General features: G+C 40.2%; 1 protein-coding gene across 1 annotated transcript; it reads right to left on the bottom strand.

Annotated features, from left to right (window-relative positions):
• Positions 1-1,815: 1,815 nt before the first annotated feature.
• On the bottom strand, positions 1,816-19,344 carry LOC117511178 (natterin-4-like). Its single transcript, XM_034171164.1, has 3 exons — positions 19,340-19,344; positions 12,551-12,647; positions 1,816-2,929 (listed from the first exon to the last, which is right to left on the bottom strand). The coding sequence occupies exons 2-3, from the start codon at positions 12,645-12,647 to the stop codon at positions 1,863-1,865; spliced, it is 1,164 nt and encodes a 387-aa protein (XP_034027055.1). The 5' UTR covers positions 19,340-19,344; the 3' UTR covers positions 1,816-1,862.
• Between the last annotated feature and the right edge of the window lie 1,853 nt (positions 19,345-21,197).

Raw genomic sequence — 21,197 nt, 5'->3', positions numbered from 1 at the left:
CTGTTTAACTTGGTCCTCTGATTCCTTGCAGTCTTCAGCCGGTTGTATCTCACCTCCTCATGTCCTGTCCTCTGGTGCTGTGGCTCCTTGGTGTCTCCTTCTGGTTTGTTTGACCATCATCCCTCATGCACAATGAACTGATCCACTGGACATTCATCCCCTTCACTCTTAAAATGACGTCTTGTTACTTGCTTTAATCCATCACAGCTCTCTGCTTTTGGCTCCTACCGGTCAGTTCCGTGGTTAACCACAACAGGGTGTGATGTGAAGAACAAGGCAGGGACTTTCTTTCTGCCTGCTGCCTGTTTTTTTTCTTTTCTTTTTTTGTCTAGTCTATTTCTAATTTGTGCCTCAATGACCTCCATTTCCTTATAAAATCATCGATCTCGAAGCCAACATTACATGCAATTTCCCTCCATGATTTGCTGGTCATTTGAGCGTCTGTGTAGTTTTTTTGATGCCGTGTTGTAAAGGTGGTCATATTTGCAGACTACCTCTGCCAAACGGTCCTCTATTTCATTCATGATGAAAATGTAATCTACATGCACTGCAAAAGACTTTTAAATATGACGGAAGATGAAGGAGTGAAACCGAAAATGTGACCAATCACAGCCTGTGAGGTCTTTGTCACTTTCATCTGAGTGCAGCGAGCTGACTCATGAGCCTTGAACCTCTAAGTTCTTTTACATGTAACAGAAAATGAAAGGTCTTGAATCCAAGCTTTTCTTTTATGTTTGTATCTTTACTAAAACTTAAAATCATACAAAACAAAAGATGAATTCCTGACTTCTAAAGTAAGTAGCATGACGGTCAAAAGACTGTGATGCTCGAGGCTTCTGCCCTCTCTCATGCGTCCTCACGCTTTTACTAAACTCGGCAGCCAATCAGATTGCATCACATTAGAGCAATTATGTTTCTACGTTCTTTCATAAACTTTCCCAAATTAACACAAAATTCTATTACAAATATTAATGCAATAATAAATCTAAATATACAAATATGCATTTTCAATTAAACCGCAAAAATGGCTCTAACATCATCTGTAGCTTAAATTTTTGGGAGTTGCACATCAGGCTACAGAGAGTGACGTAGAGAGCTCTGCAAGGAGCTACAGAGGAGGAGTAACATGAATCAGTCTGACCTTATACCTCATATGCGCAGGGGGGTTATGTATGTTTAATAATGTAGCAGAATACTGTGAAAAAGACACAAGACAGGTGACAATGTCAACAATTTGGAAGAGTTTTGTAGGAAACAATGGAATGACTGGAGTGATGGACACTGCATCCAAAATACATGAAGGAACTGAGAGAGACTGATCAAGGTCAAGGGTGGTACATCAGTCCATTCAGAATATTTTGTGAATATGTTGTTATTATGGATTTGGATATTTTTTTGAAACGAGAAAAAGAGATGTGATCTGGAAAGCTCACAGAATGCTCTGTGTCTTCATTCCTGCTGCACCATGTCTAGAATTTGGAGGTGTTTCATTTTGTTTCCGTAACACACACACAGTAAAAATAATGCTTGTGTTGCAGCTGATCCCATTTCTTCAGCATCCCGTTGATCCAGCACAGATCCACACTGGGATTTGAGGATTTGAGTCAACTTTTCAGTCAGCTTCACATTTTACAATGATCTGATCTTTTTAAAACCTCGAGCTGCAAAACTATGACATTTATTTCTACTTAATATCAAGAAGCAACACAAAAAAGACAGATGTAATATGCTGCATGACTTTATTTTTTTCAATTTAATATGTCAAGTAAACATTTTGACATGTGACTGGGTTTTTTTCTTCATACTAAAACAGGATCGGCACTTCACATGTAGACATCCAACAAAGGTGAAACAGCTGAACATTAGCACGGCATGGCACCAGCTATCTTTTTGCAGCGATGCACCACTCCCTGGATTTCTCCCACCTGGACCTTCTTGTAGATCCCTTTGACCGATGAAGAGGTGACCTTCCCATTGTGGTACTTGCGGGTCAGGCGTGCTGTGAACGGGATGTCTGCCTTGAACTTACGACCCTCCATAGTGACAGCACAGTAGCTGTTTGGAGGAACGGTGGCAGAGATGGAAAGAGAGTGACTGGTTGATTCCGTCGTACTGGTTCCATGGGAGATTTCCACTGAGGTCTCAACGCTTACCTCCACACTCACATCGACAATGTTGGGGATCCCAGCACTGACTTCAGTCGAGACACCAAGTGTGATAGAACTGCTGATTTCCCAACTTTGTGACGTCTCAGTTGATTTCTCGAGGGAAACCTCTTTCGTAACTTCGCGACACTGATAGTTTTTAACTTTGGTTCTGCGGAGGGTCTCTGGTTTATCTTTATAAACATGAACCCCTTTCATGTTGTATATGACATTCGTGATTTTCTGCTCGACTACATCCATGTTGACATTCAGGACATCGTACTCGTTGTACTTATACTCTATTCCTTGCCATGGAAGATAGAAAACATGATGGCTTTGGTGTAGTTTTCCTAGACCGTACTTGTTCTTTGCCACATATATGTCTCTGCAGGCCAAGACTGCATTCGTTGGCACTTGACCACCTGTCTCCCACTTCCATTCCAGAATCTCAAAGTTATCTCTGTTCACCAGTATGTGGAACACTTTACTCTGTAGTTCTTTAAATCCATAAGGGTAGTAGCAGTAAGGGCCCTTTGTGGGAGTGTAGTAGCCAGCTTCACAGCTGACTCTGCAGACATAGTCTTCACGACCTACATATGTATTTGAAATTTTAACTGCGTCACTTGGAATTTGTCCACTCCACTGAACCCATTGTAAGTTGGATTTAGAACTAATCTCATAAGCTCTAGCCACCCTTATTGTTGGAGTTTCCTGTCTGAGTTGTGACGTCTCATTATCTGTGCGTTGGGGAGCTGGTTCTCCAAGTTCTGACTCGTGGTTGTTGTCTGCATAGAAATACAAAGAAAAAGAGGTTGAAAAAATAAACCTGATGAAAAGTATTAATGCTGCTGCTGGAGATCGACAGATGCAGATTAATAGTCACATCTCAAGTCTGACCTTCAACCTTAAACGGGCATTCACTAATGTTGAAGGTGACTTCTATGACATCTAGTGGGAAGGTTTCATATTGCAGCCCATCCAATCTATAACTACATGTTCTTTCAACAACTTCTTTGCTCTGGGTTGCCACAAAACACTTTAAAGAAGATCATCATCATCATCATCATCAATTTTATTTATATAGCGCCAAATCACAACAAACTACGGAAGCGTATTGCATTCACTGGATAAAAAAAAATTTGACCACTGATCTCGTAATTACGAGATGTTGATCAGGTGTGTAAATAGTTTTGTGTATATACTTCCGTACTTCCAGTCCCTCAGCACAGACGTGAGCTGAGCTCAGCCGATGATAACACACTATAATCAAACACAAAGTGTGGATTTTCCCCCTGAAGTGCTCCCGGATGAATGTCCAGGGAGGAGCACGGGGCGACTTCCAGCTTTCACTCACACAGACCCACCGACCACTGAGGGACACAGCGGGGCTCACTCCCACCCGGGCACATGCCAGTCTGTGTGCCTGAGCTGTGCCTCGCCTCGCTGGAGGAGTTTCATTCATCCAGCAACAATTTAGTGGGAAATCCACACTTTGTGCGCCGTGGTGTGGATCACAATGCAGTGTCGGAGGTTATAAATTGGCCAATTTTCGATTATGACTCGGGCATTCTCACGCTTGGACTGGAAGTACGGAAACGATTACACACACACACACACACACACACACACACACATAGAAAATAAATAAATAAAAACAATAGCTTGATCTCATAATTACGGCGACGTGGAGCATAATTTCTTGTTATAATGTGATAATTTCTCGTTATAACGTGAAAATACCGCATCATGAAATAACATGATAATTTCATATGACGAAATAACGTGATAAATATCACGTTATAACGAGAAACTTTTCACGTAATTGCATGATACTGAGCCAAATATATATTAGGGCTTGGCAGCTCAGAGCTTCCGTACGTAAGAAAGAGAGCGACGTCCAGCACGTTAGACTGGGCTTTCTGCCGGAACAATCCCAAGGACTTGAGATAACTGCAGTGTTGACATACTAATATTAATATCATCCTCATTTTTAAGAAATATCAGTATTTCTCAGTGTCTCAGACCGAGAAGGTGGTAACAGCAGATTGCGACAGCGCCATCATGCCCGCTGATCATTGAGGAAGCGCGCATACGGGGGAAAAAAATAGACCACTGATCTCGTAATTATGAGATCTTTTCTCGTAATTACGAGATCAGGATGTCGTAATTACGAGAAAAGATCTCATAATTACGAGATAAGATCTCGAAATTACGAGATCAGTGGTCTTTTTTTTTTTTTATCCAGTGAATGCAATACGCTTCCGTACTGTGGAGGGGAGCAGAGATCGATCACTAATGATTAAATGCAGAGTGGTGCATACAGAGCAAAAAGAGAAAGAAACAGTGCATCATGGGAACCCCCCAGCGTCTATAGCAGCATAACTAAGGGATGGTTCAGGGTCACCTGATCCAGCCCTAACTATAAGCTTTTTCAAAAAGGAAAGTTTTAAGCCTAATCTTAAAAGTAGAGAGGGTGTCTGTCTCCCTGATCTGAATTGGGAGCTGGTTCCACAGGAGAGGAGCCTGAAAGCTGAAGGCTCTGCCTCCCATTCTACTCTTACAAACCCTAGGAACTACAAGTCAGCCTGCAGTCTGAGAGCGAAGCGCTCTATTGGGGTGATATGGTACTATGAGGTCCCTAAGATAAAATGGGACCTGATTATTCAAAACCTTATAAGTAAGAAGAAGAATTTTAAATTCTATTCTATAATTAACAGGAAGCCAATGAAGAGAGGCCAATATGGGTGAGATATGCTCTCTCCTTCTAGTCCCTGTTAGCACTCTAGCTGCAGCATTTTGAATTAACTGAAGGCTTTTCAGGGAACTTTTAGGACAACCTGATAATAATGAATTACAATAGTCCAGCCTAGAGGAAATAAATGCATGAATTAGTTTTTCAGCATCACTCTGAGACAAGACCTTTCTAATTTTAGAGATATTGCGTAAATGCAAAAAAGCAGTCCTACATATTTGTTTAATATGCGCTTTGAATGACATATCCTGATCAAAAATGACTCCAAGATTTCTCACAGTATTACTAGAGGTCAGGGTAATGCCATCCAGAGTAAGGATCTGGTTAGACACCATGTTTCTAAGATTTGTGGGGCCAAGTACAATAACTTCAGTTTTATCTGAGTTTAAAAGCAGGAAATTAGAGGTCATCCATGTCTTTATGTCTGTAAGACAATCCTGCAGTTTAGCTAATTGGTGTGTGTCCTCTGGCTTCATGGATAGATAAAGCTGGGTATCATCTGCGTAACAATGAAAATTTAAGCAATGCCATCTAATAATACTGCCTAAGGGAAGCATGTATAAAGTGAATAAAATTGGTCCTAGCACAGAACCTTGTGGAACTCCATAATTAACCTTAGTCTGTGAAGAAGATTCCCCATTTACATGAACAAATTGTAATCTATTAGATAAATATGATTCAAACCACCGCAGCCTTTAATACCATATAGGTATTAAAGGCACTGCGCCTTTAAGATTACATGGTAATAAAATATATAAAATAACTGACATCAATACTAATATAAAAATCACAGACACATAAAATATTCAATTAAACAACTTGAAATAAACATCAAAAACTACATGCAATGGAGTGATTTTTGCCAGGGTCTTGAAATGGAATATCTCCACCTGGTGGACATTTACCATTAATGAAGGTACAATAGAATTTCACCAAGAGCTCCAGTTTATTATGAACTTCAAAAGAAAAAAAGTGTTTTTTGTAAGATCAGCTTGAACAGACTCAGCAGAGTTTGACCTTCTCACCTCCAGTGGCAAATTATTCCACAGAATTCAAACATAAGTGAGTTTACAGAATAGATGAATGTTTGTTTAACACCGTGTGTAACGGGTTGCTCAGTTATAGGAAGCTTTCCTGCAGATAAGAGGATGATGTTGGTGAGTCTCTGACTCCCTCTACATGCAGAATTATTATATGGTATGGGATTTTGCCACTTTCTGAGCTGTACCACATGCTGAGTTGACCGCTGGTAGAGCCAAGTAGACCGCGCTTGCAAAACGAGTACACCTCGCGTGCAGCATAGCATTAGCTAATCGAGCGAAGCCTTCTATCGATAACCACCAATCAGATAACGTGATACAACGCCTACTTTGGCTGTCAGTTTGTTGACAAGATGGCAGAAGACTGTTAGCGACTGTTAGCGACGCTGATTTAAAATGAATTTTACATGAAAAGGATGCGAAAAACACCCGCAGAAATACACAGTCAGCAGCCAACATGTTTCGCAAGTACGTCACTGAAAAGGGACATGTGCCCAACTTTGAAACTTATGACAGACGGATGCTTGACGGAGTACTCGGTCGATTTTACACGGAAGCTAGACAGGCAAATGGTGAACTTTATAAGAAAACAAGCCTGATGACTCTTCGTCATGGTCTTAACAGGCATATCCAGTCGATTGATGGGATGTCAGTTGGTGCAGTATGACAGTAATAATAAAGAGTTGAAACTTGAGATTGATTTTTCAGTTTTAGTATGTTTGACAAACTCCCAATTTTCTTGTTTACTATATAATAAAGCAGTTATAGACTTTTCATTTTGGTGTACCCGTATACAGTTTCTCAGCCAAAGCTGGTTCTCATTTACACCTGGATGGACAGACAGTGCAGAGGATGTCTCTTCTCTCAGGACACAGGAAATAATGTGACTGGTACTCGATCATATTTGGAGCCCAACTCCTTATTCCACAATTAGAAATACAGTACCAGTGTATCAGTTCCAGCTTGGATCCACTTTCCCGTTTCCCATTCTGTAACTGTATACACACACACACACACACACACACAAATGAAAACTGTCCACCCATCAGGCACTTGGTTGTAAGTTTACATACACCCATCATGGGCATGAATGTCATGGTAATTTTAATGCTTGAAGGGCATCTGGCATAAAACTTGTGTCAGGGACTGAGGTGGCGAGGCACAGCGGGCGGATGGACACAAATGCATGACTCAGATGTCGGTTAAGAAAAAGGCTTTATCCAAAAAACAGGCTCAGGTCGATACACAGGGTCACAAGCAGGCAGGCGGCAGTACAGACAGTGTTGAGGCGGCGGCGTGGTCAGTGACAAGCGGAGTTCCAGCACAAGCAAACAGGTGTATCAGAGGAGGTAAAAAAGTAGTCAAAAACAAACAGGGTTCAGGCACAGAGAAGCAGGTTAACAGGTTCAGGCAGAAACGTGGTCAAGGACAAGCAGAGGTCGAGAACGGCAAAAACACAGACTATGACAGGATACAGATGGCTTGGAACGAGGCAGAATGCACAACAAACTAGCAGTGAGTGGTGGACAGTGTTGCCACAGTTACTTTGAAAAAGTAATCCAATTACTGATTACTGATTACTCCTTGAAAAAGTAACTTAGTTACTTTACTGATTACTCAATTGTAAAAGTAACTAAGTTAGATTACTAGTTACTTTTTTAGTTACTTTCCCCAGCTGCCGACAACCCACCTCAACATGACAATGATACCTGTTTTGCCAAAACTTACTTTATAGTCACCCTTTCTTGACTTCAATGAAAATAAATACTTGTTTTATAAAAAGTAAAATAAAGACGTCTTTCTTGACCTCATATTGAACTGTTGACAGCACTGTAACAGTAAAACTTGCAATTTCGAACCTACATTGTTTATAAATGTAACTATTAAATTTATTCTAGCATTTTTCTAACATTTAAATTCTCTGTAAATATTTTACTTGTCGAAATTAATATTATTTTAAGTAGTATTAGTAGTTGTAGTTAAAAAAAAAGGCTTAAAAACTGGACCTTTAATCTAGGGGTGTTGTGGGGGGGCACATCCCTCCCCCACGCCCCCATTCCATCTGGATTCGCCCCTGCTTTGGCGTTGTTTGAGCACAAAGAATGGATAACATTTATTTATGCAGAAAACAGGACCAGATTTACAGGTAAGAAAGTTTTATTGCGTTTTCACATCATGTGGTCCTCAGAAAGAGAGTTTAGGTGCATTTGAGTGGAAAATAGTGTTAGTTGTTGACGCGTCGCGGAGTATCAGCTGTTTTAACGTGCAGATACGGAGCGGCTCAGCTCAGCTCTAAATAAAGGAGGAAAAAAAGTATAAAAATGTCTTTGTAAAGCTCAGTGCAGGTGTGCTGATCACCGCGCTTTAAGAGGAGACGACGAGTCGAGCAGCTGCAAAAAACCGTGGATGAAAAGCTCACAGCTCACTTAAAGTGGGCAGTTCAGTCGAACCCCGATCTCCTGCCCACAGACCAAGTTTAATGCTGCTATCGACCCACAATGTAAAAATAATAGTAACGCACAGTGACATGGAGAAGTAACTTTAATCTGATTACTGATTTGGAAAGATTAACGCGTTAGATTACTCGTTACTTAAAACAAAAAACAAAAAAGTGGTCAGATTAGAGTAACGTGTTACCGGCATCACTGGTGGTGGAAGACAATGGGTTTAAAAGCAGAGGATAATCAAGGCGTGATGAGATGCAGGTGCAGGAAAGAAGGCGTGGCTGAGTGAGACAAGAGTGGCGTGACAGGTGGGCGTGTCAGACAAAAGCAGCAAGGAGAAGAATGTGACAGTGACAGAACAAATGTTAAACAATTCCTAAAATCCAAAAGTGAGAAACAGAATCAACAAATGAAAAGGCAGAAACAGAACAGAAAATTAAAGGCTGGATCAAAACTAGAGAAGAACTCAACTTGTGGCAGGAGTGTACAGAAAAACCTGAGGGACTAATGTGCTCAAAACAGAGTGACTGAATAACCAGAAAATGGGACAAAGACTAAACTAGAACAGAACTCAATAAGTGGCTGACGTGTGATAATTCTCAAAACCTAACTTGATAACACAGAATGACTAAATAAGAAACAGAGACTAAACTAGTACCAAACTTAACGTGGGTGAAGTGTAACAAATCATAAAACCAAGACTAAAGTGTAAGAAAAAGAAAAATAAACACTCAGAGCTAAACAGAAGGACCAAGACAAGGAAATGGACGGAGACTGGCGGACAAAACCAGATTCAGGGCAGGTCCAGGGCTAAAACCTGACAACTTGTGTCGAATCAACATACAGATCCACCTTGGATCTGCAAGGGAGCAGCCAAAGGGACTTACGAATGATATCTTTGAACTGTCCTTTTGCCAGGGTGGAATGATTCAACACAAACATCCTTAATGACTTGAAAAACAAAACAAAAAAACCCCAATGTGAAAATACCCTTGACTGTATGAGCATGTAATCAATGAAAGAGTGTGTAGGAGAATGTGACACTTTGACCCCTTAGAATAGGTTGAGGTTAGCCATCTTTGAACTTGTTCAAGGTCTGCGTCCCAAGAATGCTTCCTGTGAATTTGAAGACCCTGGAAGTAATAGGACTGGACTTATGCTGAGCACAGACAGACAGACAGAAGGATAAAAAGTCTTCGCAATACCCGATGGCCATATTATGGGCTCGGGTAACAGGAATTGAGTGGACAAGTTTGAATTCATTTTAGTTTGTCTCTCTCATCCACCCCAGTGAGCACTAGACATTATTTCAATGTTGAGTTTTGCTTGAAAACTGCGTGATATCTGTCTGAATGTCTTTTCACCCATTTTAAAACCAGCCCAGTGTCAAAAAGACATTTAAAAATGGTTCACAAGTGAAAGTTTGTTCAATGTGTATTTGCAGACATTTATTCAACATTTGGGTTTGGACCAATTTTAACTGGGATTTTTAATACGGGTATTTTTCAACCTGTACTATGGGCACATTTTTGCAAATCTGAATTTTGAAGCCTAACTAGTAAAACACATCCTTATTTATCATTTAAATGCTGGCAATGAGAAGCTCATCAAAAACCAGTCTGAATGCAAATGTTTTTTCACTTTTAAACAAGTTTTCAATGTATTTTTACCATAACCATTTTTGACATGTCTGTGACGTTAAAATGCTCCCTTTTGAAGTCTTAATGAGCAAAACAGTTTTTGTTAAAACTAGCAACAGACAAATTTTACTTTTAAACGTAATTCTGGCTCTTGAGAGACAATTAAACCACCATGGTAAATGGTAAATGGTAAAAATCAAACACCATCAAGTATTCGTCATCATTTTGTTGTCCTGCTTAATGTGTGTTGTTAGTATTGTGTTTTGCACATTTTCACCTTTTCTTTGCCTTTATCTCAAATTATATCACAATATACATGATTGCTTGATGAGAGCAGAACATGTGTGTGACTGAGAAGGAGCCTGGTGGAACAGAGCCATTACAAAGAATAGAGGTGGTGAAAATAGACAAGGGCAGATCCAGAGGAGGGACGGAGGGAGCGCCCATGCCACCCCCCCCCCCCCTTGCAGAACAAATACATTAAAATCCCTGCTACATGCTGTTTCTGATCCCTTCATTCAGCAACAAGTGACTCAGCGACATACATTTACACCAGACCATGATTCAGTGAGGTGGAGCAAAGTAGTTCACGTTTTTAGACATTTCAGATGTTCTCTGTTATTTGTCATCATGATGTCACATTCAAGATTGTACAAGAAAAGTAAAAAAAAAAAAAAGGCTACAAAGTTTTTTTTTCTTTTTGGTGTATCTTGTGATACCCCAGTCTATTTCGGTTCAAATCCCAGTCTGGCCGGACAGTCACTACGGACCCTTAATCCTTCATCCCCAAGTTGCTCCCAGTGTGTAGTGTGCTCCAGTAGATGGCAGTGCCCTACTGAGATATCCCATAATCTTTTGCACACCAGAGAGTTGCTGTGGTTGAAACCAGTGTCTATGGTTGAAACAGCATAGAGAATCGACATGATGACAATTGTAAATGAACATTATACAACCAAAATGTACATGTTTATGCTTTTCATCATGTTAATACGAGGCTGCATGCGTGAGACCCCGAAAACTTGCAACAACTCTCTGGTGCACAAAGGATTATGGGATATCTCAATAGGGTGAATAATGCCATGAATACTGCCATCTCCCCTGCCAAACCTGCTAAAACAAATATTTCAAATAATCCGTGTCTGCTACATTTAATCTGCGTGGAATTTCATAAACACAAACCGAATTTCAGACATCTTATATTGATGTGATCGCGGCCATGTCACTACCAGTTTACTTCCAGCTGGAGTGAAGCGCCACAGCTCTCGGTGCGTTTTACCATAGAGATACATTGTGTATTTGTGAGTGGTATTTGGTTTTCAGGTCCAGATTTAAGTAATTATTTGTTTGAATTTCATTACATTTCTGCTGTTGGGACCTCAGTGGGGCCTTCAACTATTCAGAGGGTTTGGTGTGTGTTGCTGTTTACAAATAAGTGTGCTTTTGTAAAAAAAACAAAACAAAAAACAAACAAAAAAAAAACAAAAACAAAAAATGCCACTTTTTCCATTTGTAAAAAAAAAGGCTTTTGCAAAAACCAAAAGTCTATTTTTTAAATTCTGATTAGATGCATAGAACACTGCCATCTACTGGTGCACAGATGCTCAGTTTACCCATAATCCCTTTGGGCATCTGTGTTAATGTTACAAAACTTCAGAATTAGTGTATTATTTAAAATTAAAAGATATGTGTGAGATTTTAACTTTGCACAAATGACAGAGTTGACATTAATGGAGTTATTCTATCCGTATTGATTTAATTCATAAATCAAAACCATATGTCAAATGTACTTTCCATTTCAAGACCTTACAGCGGGATTGCTGTATGCTTTTAAGAGTAATGATGTTTTTTTTTTGTGGTACCCCAGTGGCTAGGTTTCTTCTACTGAGGGTAAGTTGAGCTTAGCTGCTTCACTGCTGCAAAATAAGTAGCAAACAGGAGTCTCAAGCAGTGGGAAGGGTGTTGTTTGTGATTGCCTTTGATTTTATGTGAAGCAACTGCAGTGTTGAAACTCAAAATCAGCTTGTTAGTAGCCGAGAATGTTTGGGAGTCAATACTGAAAGTTATTGGTTATCGCTTAGCTGTAGCTTCCGTTAAATTTTTTTGGTGGGTTATTGGTTTAGCTTTATAAAAGATAACTTTTCAGTTAGCTAATTAGCTGCTATCAAAGCTAACTTTTTGGTTATCTGTGCCCACCACTGTACACAATGGCCAAAGAACACTTCAAGGACGTTCATTAAAATTACCATGAGAGCTCATGACAAATGTATGTAAACATCTGACCACAGCTGCATCATTGTGACCTGCAGCTGATGATGATGAGATGAATTACTGAAGTGTGATTTTTGATCACATAACCACTTTATAAATATTATTTTAGTTACATTGAAGGTGTTTTGTTCTCTCTGACACATTAACCTGTAAATATGTTAAAATATTTCTTGTAATAATTACAGTGCAGCATATAATGAGACAAATTTCTACCCAGCAGTAAAATAATAACCTTGAAAAATCCTGTTGTTTTTCTCTTTACCTTCATTGTGTTGTTGTAAGATCTCTTGATCTCTGACATCTTCAGCACTGGTCCAGGACAGAACCAGCAGGGTGACGAGCAGCACCAACAGCTTCATCTGGAGGTTCAACACAAAAACATCATCATTCTTTATGACCAGTTTATAGCAGGAAAAACAATCTGAAATACAACGTTGGTACAAACTGTCCACATTTCAAAATGAATATCACCAAGCATCAAGTTATTCTGAGTTTTAAATTGAGGTGAAAATTGAATGAAGTTCTCACTTCAGCAGTCTGACCTCGACCTCGTCTTCTTGCACTTGAGTTCAGGTTTATAAACTGTCACGGCTTCCTGGGTGGTTCAACTTGTAAACAGAGCTTTGGCGTCACTTTGGGTGGAGCTGCTGAAGTTGTTGATTCATTGGCATCGTCTACTTCAGTCGTGCTTCTCCATCATTCGTGCATTGATCAGATGTGTGGCCAATCACAATTCTCCATGTGTCTTGGATGATCACAAGTTTTCTCTCAGAGTGCTGCGACTCTCAAGTAAATCAAGTTTGCTGATCAAACTCCTCCTGGCCAATCCTCAGGATGATGGAACTCAGCAGCCTTCATTATTGTTGATTTAATAAGATCAAATGTCAATGTTCCCCTTCAGTTTTGTTCAGGTTCAGTGAGACTCAACCAACCCCCTCGAAAGAAAGACTGGGGTCACTCAGTTTTAGTTGCATAAAACACACAAATAACTGCTGGGTGCAAACAACATATTTCTAATTATTATAACTATAACTATATTGTTAAACAATTCTAAAGATACCTATCAATTATTGTCTTTGATCCTGTCTTTAATATATATATGTGTGACTTTACTTAATCTTACTTTCCAAGTTAATCACTGAACTGCTCACACACTAAAATGACCTTTTGCTGACATGAAGAATGTTAGAGCATAAGCCTTGTTTTTTCTAAGCACAGATGTACATTTTAGTTAACAGAACGACCTTGGGCAGGGAACAAGGGTGCCTGTACACTAGCCCAAGGTTGGCGCTGTTATGTTTCATTTCTGATAACAATTCATATCAATGTGAGAATAGACTGGGAGACGCCGCTATGTTTTGTATAATGTCTTCTGTAATATGTCGGGATGCAACTTTGCTTCAATAAATTCAGGAGGTGAGCGGGCGGGCCCTTCTGAGCTGACTGGCGAGCAGGGACGATGGTCATGCCTGCCGGCTCTCTCTCATGATCATGAAAGAAATTCAGTATTTCCTGTGTAGTCATTCTGTGCAATAATTTGAGCTGTCTCTTTTACCAGGTTTAACCCTGACATTTTCATGGTCCTTCGGAGCCAGATGCCAATAGACCTGGGAGTCATCAGCCCGTGACGGAGGACCCCGTTACAGGCCGTGGCCAGGATTATATCCCGCTGAGAGACCCTTTCTGGGGACGGACTCCTCCCTGGCGGGTTGGGGCTTACCGGGGTGAAGGCAATCGAATTTCAGCGACAGAGACCGACCACGGGTGAGAACTGTTTTTCTTAAGTGCACATATGGCGTGTGGCTGGGAGTCACCATGGAGAAAAACCCCCGTAATGTCTTTAGGTTTGTCTCTTGACTAAAATGCTGCAAGGTGTGAGGTGTGATGTAAAAGTCAGGAAAAAAAAAAAAATAAAAAAAAATAAAAATCAGGTGGAACAGCGGTTAGAGACCATCTGTCACAGAGCCGTGCGCTCGCGCTCCATTCCTGTTGTGTCAGACACCTGATGCGGGCTGTCAGCTCCATGTTGAGCCAACAGTGGCTTACAATTGGGAACAAAAACAAACAAGAGACAACCGAGACCTCTTTTGGGTCCAGAACGGCACGTAAAAACTGTACAGGGCCGGGTCGGTAAAACCTTCGGTGGGCGGGCCGTAAAATTCTGGGATAAATCGTTCCATTAATATTGTCCACGGGAAATATTAAAAAACGGTTGGCGCAGAGCAGTGATAACAGCGGAGTTAAAATGTGGTAACAGCTGAAGTGCAGAGGTGTGAATGTGTATGTATGTTTGATGTTTGAGAGTATTCACAACTAAATCGCTAGTGGCCTGACATCTGTCTAACCAGCAGACAAAAACAAAGCCACTGTCCTGTGAAGTAAGTTGTGAACATTCCACGAGCCTGGAAAGAAGCCTTAAGCAAGGTCACCCACCTCCTAGAGGTCGAAGTGGTGACACTTTTCAGGCTGATCGGTGAGAAAACAGTGAAAAGAGAACAATGCCATGAACACTACCATCTACTGGCCAAACATGCTAAAACAAATATTCCAAATAATCTGTGCCTGCTACTTAATCTGCATGGAATTTAATACATGTAAACCGAATTTCAGACATCTTATATTGACGGGATCGCAGTGACGTCACTTCCAGTTTACTTCTGCGCTGGAGTGAAACTTCGCGGCTCTTGGCATGTTTTACCATAGAGATACATTGTGTATTTGGGGGTGGTATTTGCTCTTCATTTCCAGATTTAAGTAATTATTTGTTTGAAATTTTTTTCAAGGATAAATTTAGTAAATTTTTTCAAGGATAATAATGTTAAGGCAGGGATATACATCTGGAGCTGGTCCCCGGGCGCCTAAAGGCGACTTCTGCTCCTAACTGGCAATTAGGATGGGTTAAATGCAGTAGACACATTTCATTGTGCAGAGAACATGTTCTTTTGTGCATATGAGAATAAAATTCTTTTGAATCCTTGAATCCTTGAATTTTGTAATTTTCTGTTGTTGGGACCTTCGTGTGGACTTCAACTATTCAGAGGGTTTTGTGTGTGTTGGTGTTTACAAATAAGTATGCTTTTGTAAAATATGCCAATTTTTTTTCATTTGTAAAAAAAAAAAAAAGGCATTTGCAAAAACCAAACGTCTGTTTTTTAAAGTGTGATTAGACAACTGTCTGATATAACCGGGGTCAAAATACATAGAACACTGCCGTCTACTGGCACCCAGATGCTCATTTTACCCATAATCCCTTTGGGCATCTGTGTTAATGTTACAAAATTTCAGAATTAATGCATTATTTAAAATTAAAAGATATGTGTTATATTTTATTTTTGTGCAAATGACAGAGTTGACATTAATGGAGTTCTGGAGTTCTGTCCGGATTAATTTAATTTATAAATCAAAACCATAAGTCAAATGTGCTTTCCTTTTCAAAACAACTGCCTTATGCTTGGACAACTGTATGCTGTTCAGGTTAATGAGTTGAGTTCAGCTGCTTCACTGCTGAAAAATAAGTATTAAACAGGCATCTCCAGCAGTGGACAGAGTGTCTTTTGTGTTTGTGATCGCCTTTGATTAGATCAGAAGTGGCCATGGTGTTGAAACTCAAAATCAGCTTGTTAGTAGCTGAGAATGTTCTGGAGTCAATACTGAAAGTTACTGATTATCAGTTCGCTGTAGCTTCCAATAAATTTTTCAGTGGGTTATCGGTTTAGTTTTATAAAAGATAACTTTTCAGTTAGCTGATTAGCTGCTATCAAAGCTAACCTTTTTGTTAGCTGTGCCCACCACTGTCCACAATGGCCAAACAACACTTCAAGGAAGTTCATTAAAATGACCATGTGTTATGTGTCGGACGCAGCCCGGAGAACCGACCAGCGTTTGAAGGACCCAGTATGAAATAAGCAGAGCACGGTACAAAGGATAACTAAATTTAATTACATAACAGTGATGTGTAAAAATATAACCAATGAGTGCGCGGACTGGCGAGGTGGTAAACGGTGCGCTCCCAGCAGCACTAACGGTCCGGAGCCAGAAGCTGTTCGGACCCAAGGACCCCGCCGACACCCCCCAGGTGGCCGTGACAAACCGAGTCTGTGAAAGAAGAAATCATCATGTGAGTCCACACTCCACACACAGAGAGACCGCTCAAAGGTGTACATAAACAGCAAACACTTCCTGGCTTAACTGCTAATCAGCTTCCCACCCTGCAGGCATGGAACACCCTGTTCACAAACTCCAACTGCAGTGGAAGCTGATTAAACGACTAACATAACAGCTCAATATAATAAGGTGTGAGGGACACCACATTTACTGACTGTATAAATGTTAGTCACAAAACCTAACGTACCTCAGGAAGTGTGCTGACGAGCGTGAGACCTCACCCCCTCCTCTTTCACAGACCATGCATCAAACCTGGACGTTCTCTGCATCCACTGATGATGAGATGGCTCTCGAGACGATGATCTCACCCGTCTGGTCACAAGGTCGAGTCTGGCAAATACACACTGTGTACTCCAGACTTAAATGCCACCATGCTCCAATCCGTGTAGATGCACCACAGCTGTGAGTCCTGACGAGCTGCACTTGATCAGCCTCAGGTGATCAGGGTGAGGTCCTGGTAACTCAGCCACACAACCACTCAGTCCTAAACGCAAGCCACCTGAAAGGAAAACCAAAAGACAGAAACAGAAGACAAACAAAAGCCAGCCAGGCACGCCAGCCACAACACCATGAGAGCCCATGACAAATGTATATAAACATCTGACCACAGCTGTATCATTCTGACCTGCAGCTGATGATGATGAGATGAATGATTAAAGTGTGATTTTTGATCAAATAACTTTCTAAACATTATTTTAGTTATGTTGAAGGTGTTTCTTGCTCTCTGACACATTAGCCTGTAAATATGTTAAAATATTTCTTGTAATAATTACAGTGGAGCATATACAACCCCTGGCACAAATTATGGAATCACCGGCCTCAGAGGATGTTCATTCAGTTGTTTAATTTTGTAGAAAAAAAGCAGATCACAGACATGACACAAAACTAAAGTCATTTCAAATGGCAACTTTCTGGCTTGAAGAAACACTATAAGAAATCAAGAAAAAAAGACTGTGGCAGTCAGTAACGGTTACTTTTTTAGACCAAGCAGAGGAAAAAAAATATGGAATCACTCAATTCTGAGGAAAAAATTATGGAATCACCCTGTAAATTTTCATCCCCCAAATTAACACCTGCATCAAATCAGATCTGCTCGTTGACATTGACCCTATGTGTCTTTTTGCAAGGAATGTTTTTGCAGTTTTTGCTCTATGGCAAGATGCATTATCATCTTGAAAAATGATTTCATCATCCCCAAACATCCTTTCAATTGTCCAAAATATCAACATAAACTTGTGCATTTATTGATGATGTAATGACAGCCATCTCCCCAGTGCCTTTACCTGACATGCAGCCCCATATGATCAATGACTGTGGAAATGTACATGTTCTCTTCAGGCAGTCATCTTTATAAATCTCATTGGAAAGGCACCAAACAAAAGTTCCAGCATCATCACCTTGCCCAATGCAGATTCGAGATTCATCACTGAATATGACTTTCATCCAGTCATCCACAGTCCACAATTGCTTTTCCTTAGCCCATTGTAACCTTGTTTTTTTCTGTTTAGGTGTTAATGATGCCTTTCGTTTAGCTTTTCTGTATGTAAATCCCATTTCCTTTAGGCGGTTTCTTACAGTTCGGTCACAGACGTTGACTCCAGTTTCCTCCCATTCGTTCCTCATTTGTTTTGTTGTACATTTTTCGATTTTTGAGACATATTGCTTTAAGTTTTCTGTCTTGACGCTTTGATGTCTTCCTTGGTCTACCAGTATGTTTGCCTTTAACAACCTTCCCATGTTGTTTGTATTTGGTCCAGAGTTTAGACACAGCTGACTGTGAACAACCAACATTTTTTGCAACATTGCGTGATGATTTACTCTCTTTTAAGAGTTTGATAATCCTCTCCTTTGTTTCAATTGACATCTCTCGTGTTGGAGCCATGATTCATGTCAGTCCACTTGGTGCAACAGCTCTCCAAAGTGTGTTCACTCCTTTTTAGATGCAGACTAACGAGCAGATCTGATATGATGCAGGTGTTAGTTTTGGGGACGAAAATTTACAGGGTGATTCCATAATTTTTTCCTCAGAATTGAGTGATTCCATATTTTTTTCTCTGCTTGGTCTAAAAAAGTAACCGTTACTGACTGCCACAATCTTTTTTTTCTTGATTTCTTATAGTGTTTCTTAAAGCCAGAAAGTTGCCATTTGAAATGACTTTAGTTTTGTGTCATGTCTGTGATCTGCTTTTTTTCTACAAAATTAAACAACTGAATGAACATCCTCCGAGGCCGGTGATTCCATAATTTTTGCCAGGGGTTGTATATGAGGCACATTTCTACCCAGTAGTAAAATAATCTTCTTTGTCTTTCGGCTGTTCCCGTTAGGGGTCGCCACAGCAGTTGTTTCCATCTCACCCTGTCCTCTGTATCTTCCTCTGTCACACCAACCATCTGCATGTCCTCCCTCAGCACATCCATGAACCTCCTCTTTGGCCTCCCTCTTCTCCTCCTGCCTGGTGGCTCCATCCTCAGCATCCTTCTCACTATATACTCTGGGTCCCTCCTCTGCACATGTCCAAACCATCTCAATCTCAATCTCTGACTTTGTCTCCAAGCCGTCCCACCTGAGCTGTTCCTCTGATATGTTCATTCATAATCTTGTCCATTCTTGTCACTCCCAAAGAGAATCTCAACATCTTCAGCTCTGCCTCCTGTCTGCCACCTTTCTCCACCCACTCCACCCTGCCTGCACTCTCTTCTTCACCTCTTTACCACACTCTCCATTACTTTGAACAGTTGACCCCAAATATTTAAACTCATCTACTTTCACCACTTCTACTCCTTGTAACTGCACTATTCCACTGGGCTCCCTCCCATTCACACACACATGTACTCAGTCTTGCTTCTACTGACTTTCATTCCCCTTCTCTCCAAAGCATATCTCCACCTCTGCAGACTAGACTCAACTTGCTCTCTACTTTCACAACAGATCACAATGTCATCTGCAAACATCATAGTCCATGGGGACGCCTGTCGGATTTCATCCGTCAACCTGTCCATCACCACTGCAAACAACAAAGCACTCAGAGCTGATCCTTGGTGTAATCCCACCTCCACCTTGAATGAGTCTGTCATTCTGACTGCGCATCTCACTGCTGTCACACTATTCTTGTACATGTCCTGCACTACCCTAACATACTTCTCTGCCACTCCAGACTTCCTCATACAATACCACAACTCTTCTCTTGGCACCCTATCATAAGCTTTTTCTAAGTCCACAAACACACAATGTAACTCTTTCTGGCCTTCACATGGACAATGACAGAGGCACCTGGAGAGGTGTGATTGGGAGGAACGGCTTCCCTGATCTAAACCCAAATTGTCATTTGTTATTGGACTTCTGTGCTCGTCACGGACTGTCCATAACAAACACCATGTTCAAACATAAGGATGCTCATAAGTGTACATAGTACCAGAGCACCCTTGGCCGAAGAACAATGATCGATTTTGTGATCATATCATCTGATTTGAGGCCGCATGTTCTGGACACTTGGGTGAAGAGAGGGGTAGAGCTGTCAGCTGATCTGGCATGACAGCCAGTTAGAGTAGAGCTGCACTGTGATGTCACTGTCTGGTGTCCCCAAAAATCACTTCATTTTGTGTGTTTATATACATGTTTCTCATATATTATGTAAAAGCTTGTGAGAAATAAACACTTTTAAAACTGAAAACGCTGTTTTTGGAACCTAACAACACATCTGAACTTGTTTACAAGACATTTCACAGATGTTACCATGGTGACATCATAGGGTGGTAGCTAGCTGCAAACCATTTCAATTGTGTGTAAATATATCCTCTGTCATATATTATGTAAAAGTGAGTGAGAAATAAACACATATATACTATACTATATATGCGTATACTAATACATATATATTAGTATATATTATAGTATATATATATATATATATATATATATATATATATATATATATATATATATATATATATATATATATATATATATATATATATATATATATATATAAGATGTCTGGAATTTGGTTTGCGTTTATGAAGTTCCACGCAGGTTGAAGGTAGCAGACACGTAATATTTGGAATATTTGTTTTAGCAAGTTTTCAGGGGTCTCAGGCATGCAGTCTCTTATAAATGATATGAAAGGCATAAACATTTACATTTTGGTAGTACCATGTTCATTTGCGATTGTCGTGATGTGGTTTCTCTGTGTTGTTTTGATTGCATGACTCTCTGGCGTGCAAGGGATTATGGGATATCTCAATTGGACGAATGGAATTAAATTTGTCTCATTAATATCTGCAAATGCAAAGAGGGTTACGTACAAATACTCTTTGAATTGCACATCTTCCGCTCTTAAAATATAAATATTGTTTATGATTGACTGATAGAGGGGCTTTATTGAACAATTACAAATTGTACGCAAGACAGTAGGATCTTAATTATTAATTAAACAATTGCAAATTATAAAGAACACAATGCTCATATGGCCAAGGGTATTTTAAGCTTTGCGTTATATTTTCATTTTTCTTTGCATGACATTATGAGGTGCATTCAAAAAGTATCCAACCTTATTTTATCCGACAGAAACAAATGAAGCATGTGTATCCTCATTTAGTGAGGAGGTGTAGGGAACCTTCTTGCACATGCATGAATATTTTATTGTCCACAGAACACATCAGTCACGAGCAGCAAAGCTGAGAATGGAGACGTGTACTGAGCACCTGTCAGATTTTCATTTGCTGTGAAAATATGGAACAGCTTGAGG

Source organism: Thalassophryne amazonica, chromosome 5 (assembly GCF_902500255.1).
Source record: "Thalassophryne amazonica chromosome 5, fThaAma1.1, whole genome shotgun sequence".
Taxonomy (NCBI): domain Eukaryota; kingdom Metazoa; phylum Chordata; class Actinopteri; order Batrachoidiformes; family Batrachoididae; genus Thalassophryne; species Thalassophryne amazonica.
The sequence above is the reverse complement of the archived record's forward strand: the minus strand, read 5'-3'. Positions and strand labels throughout refer to the sequence as shown.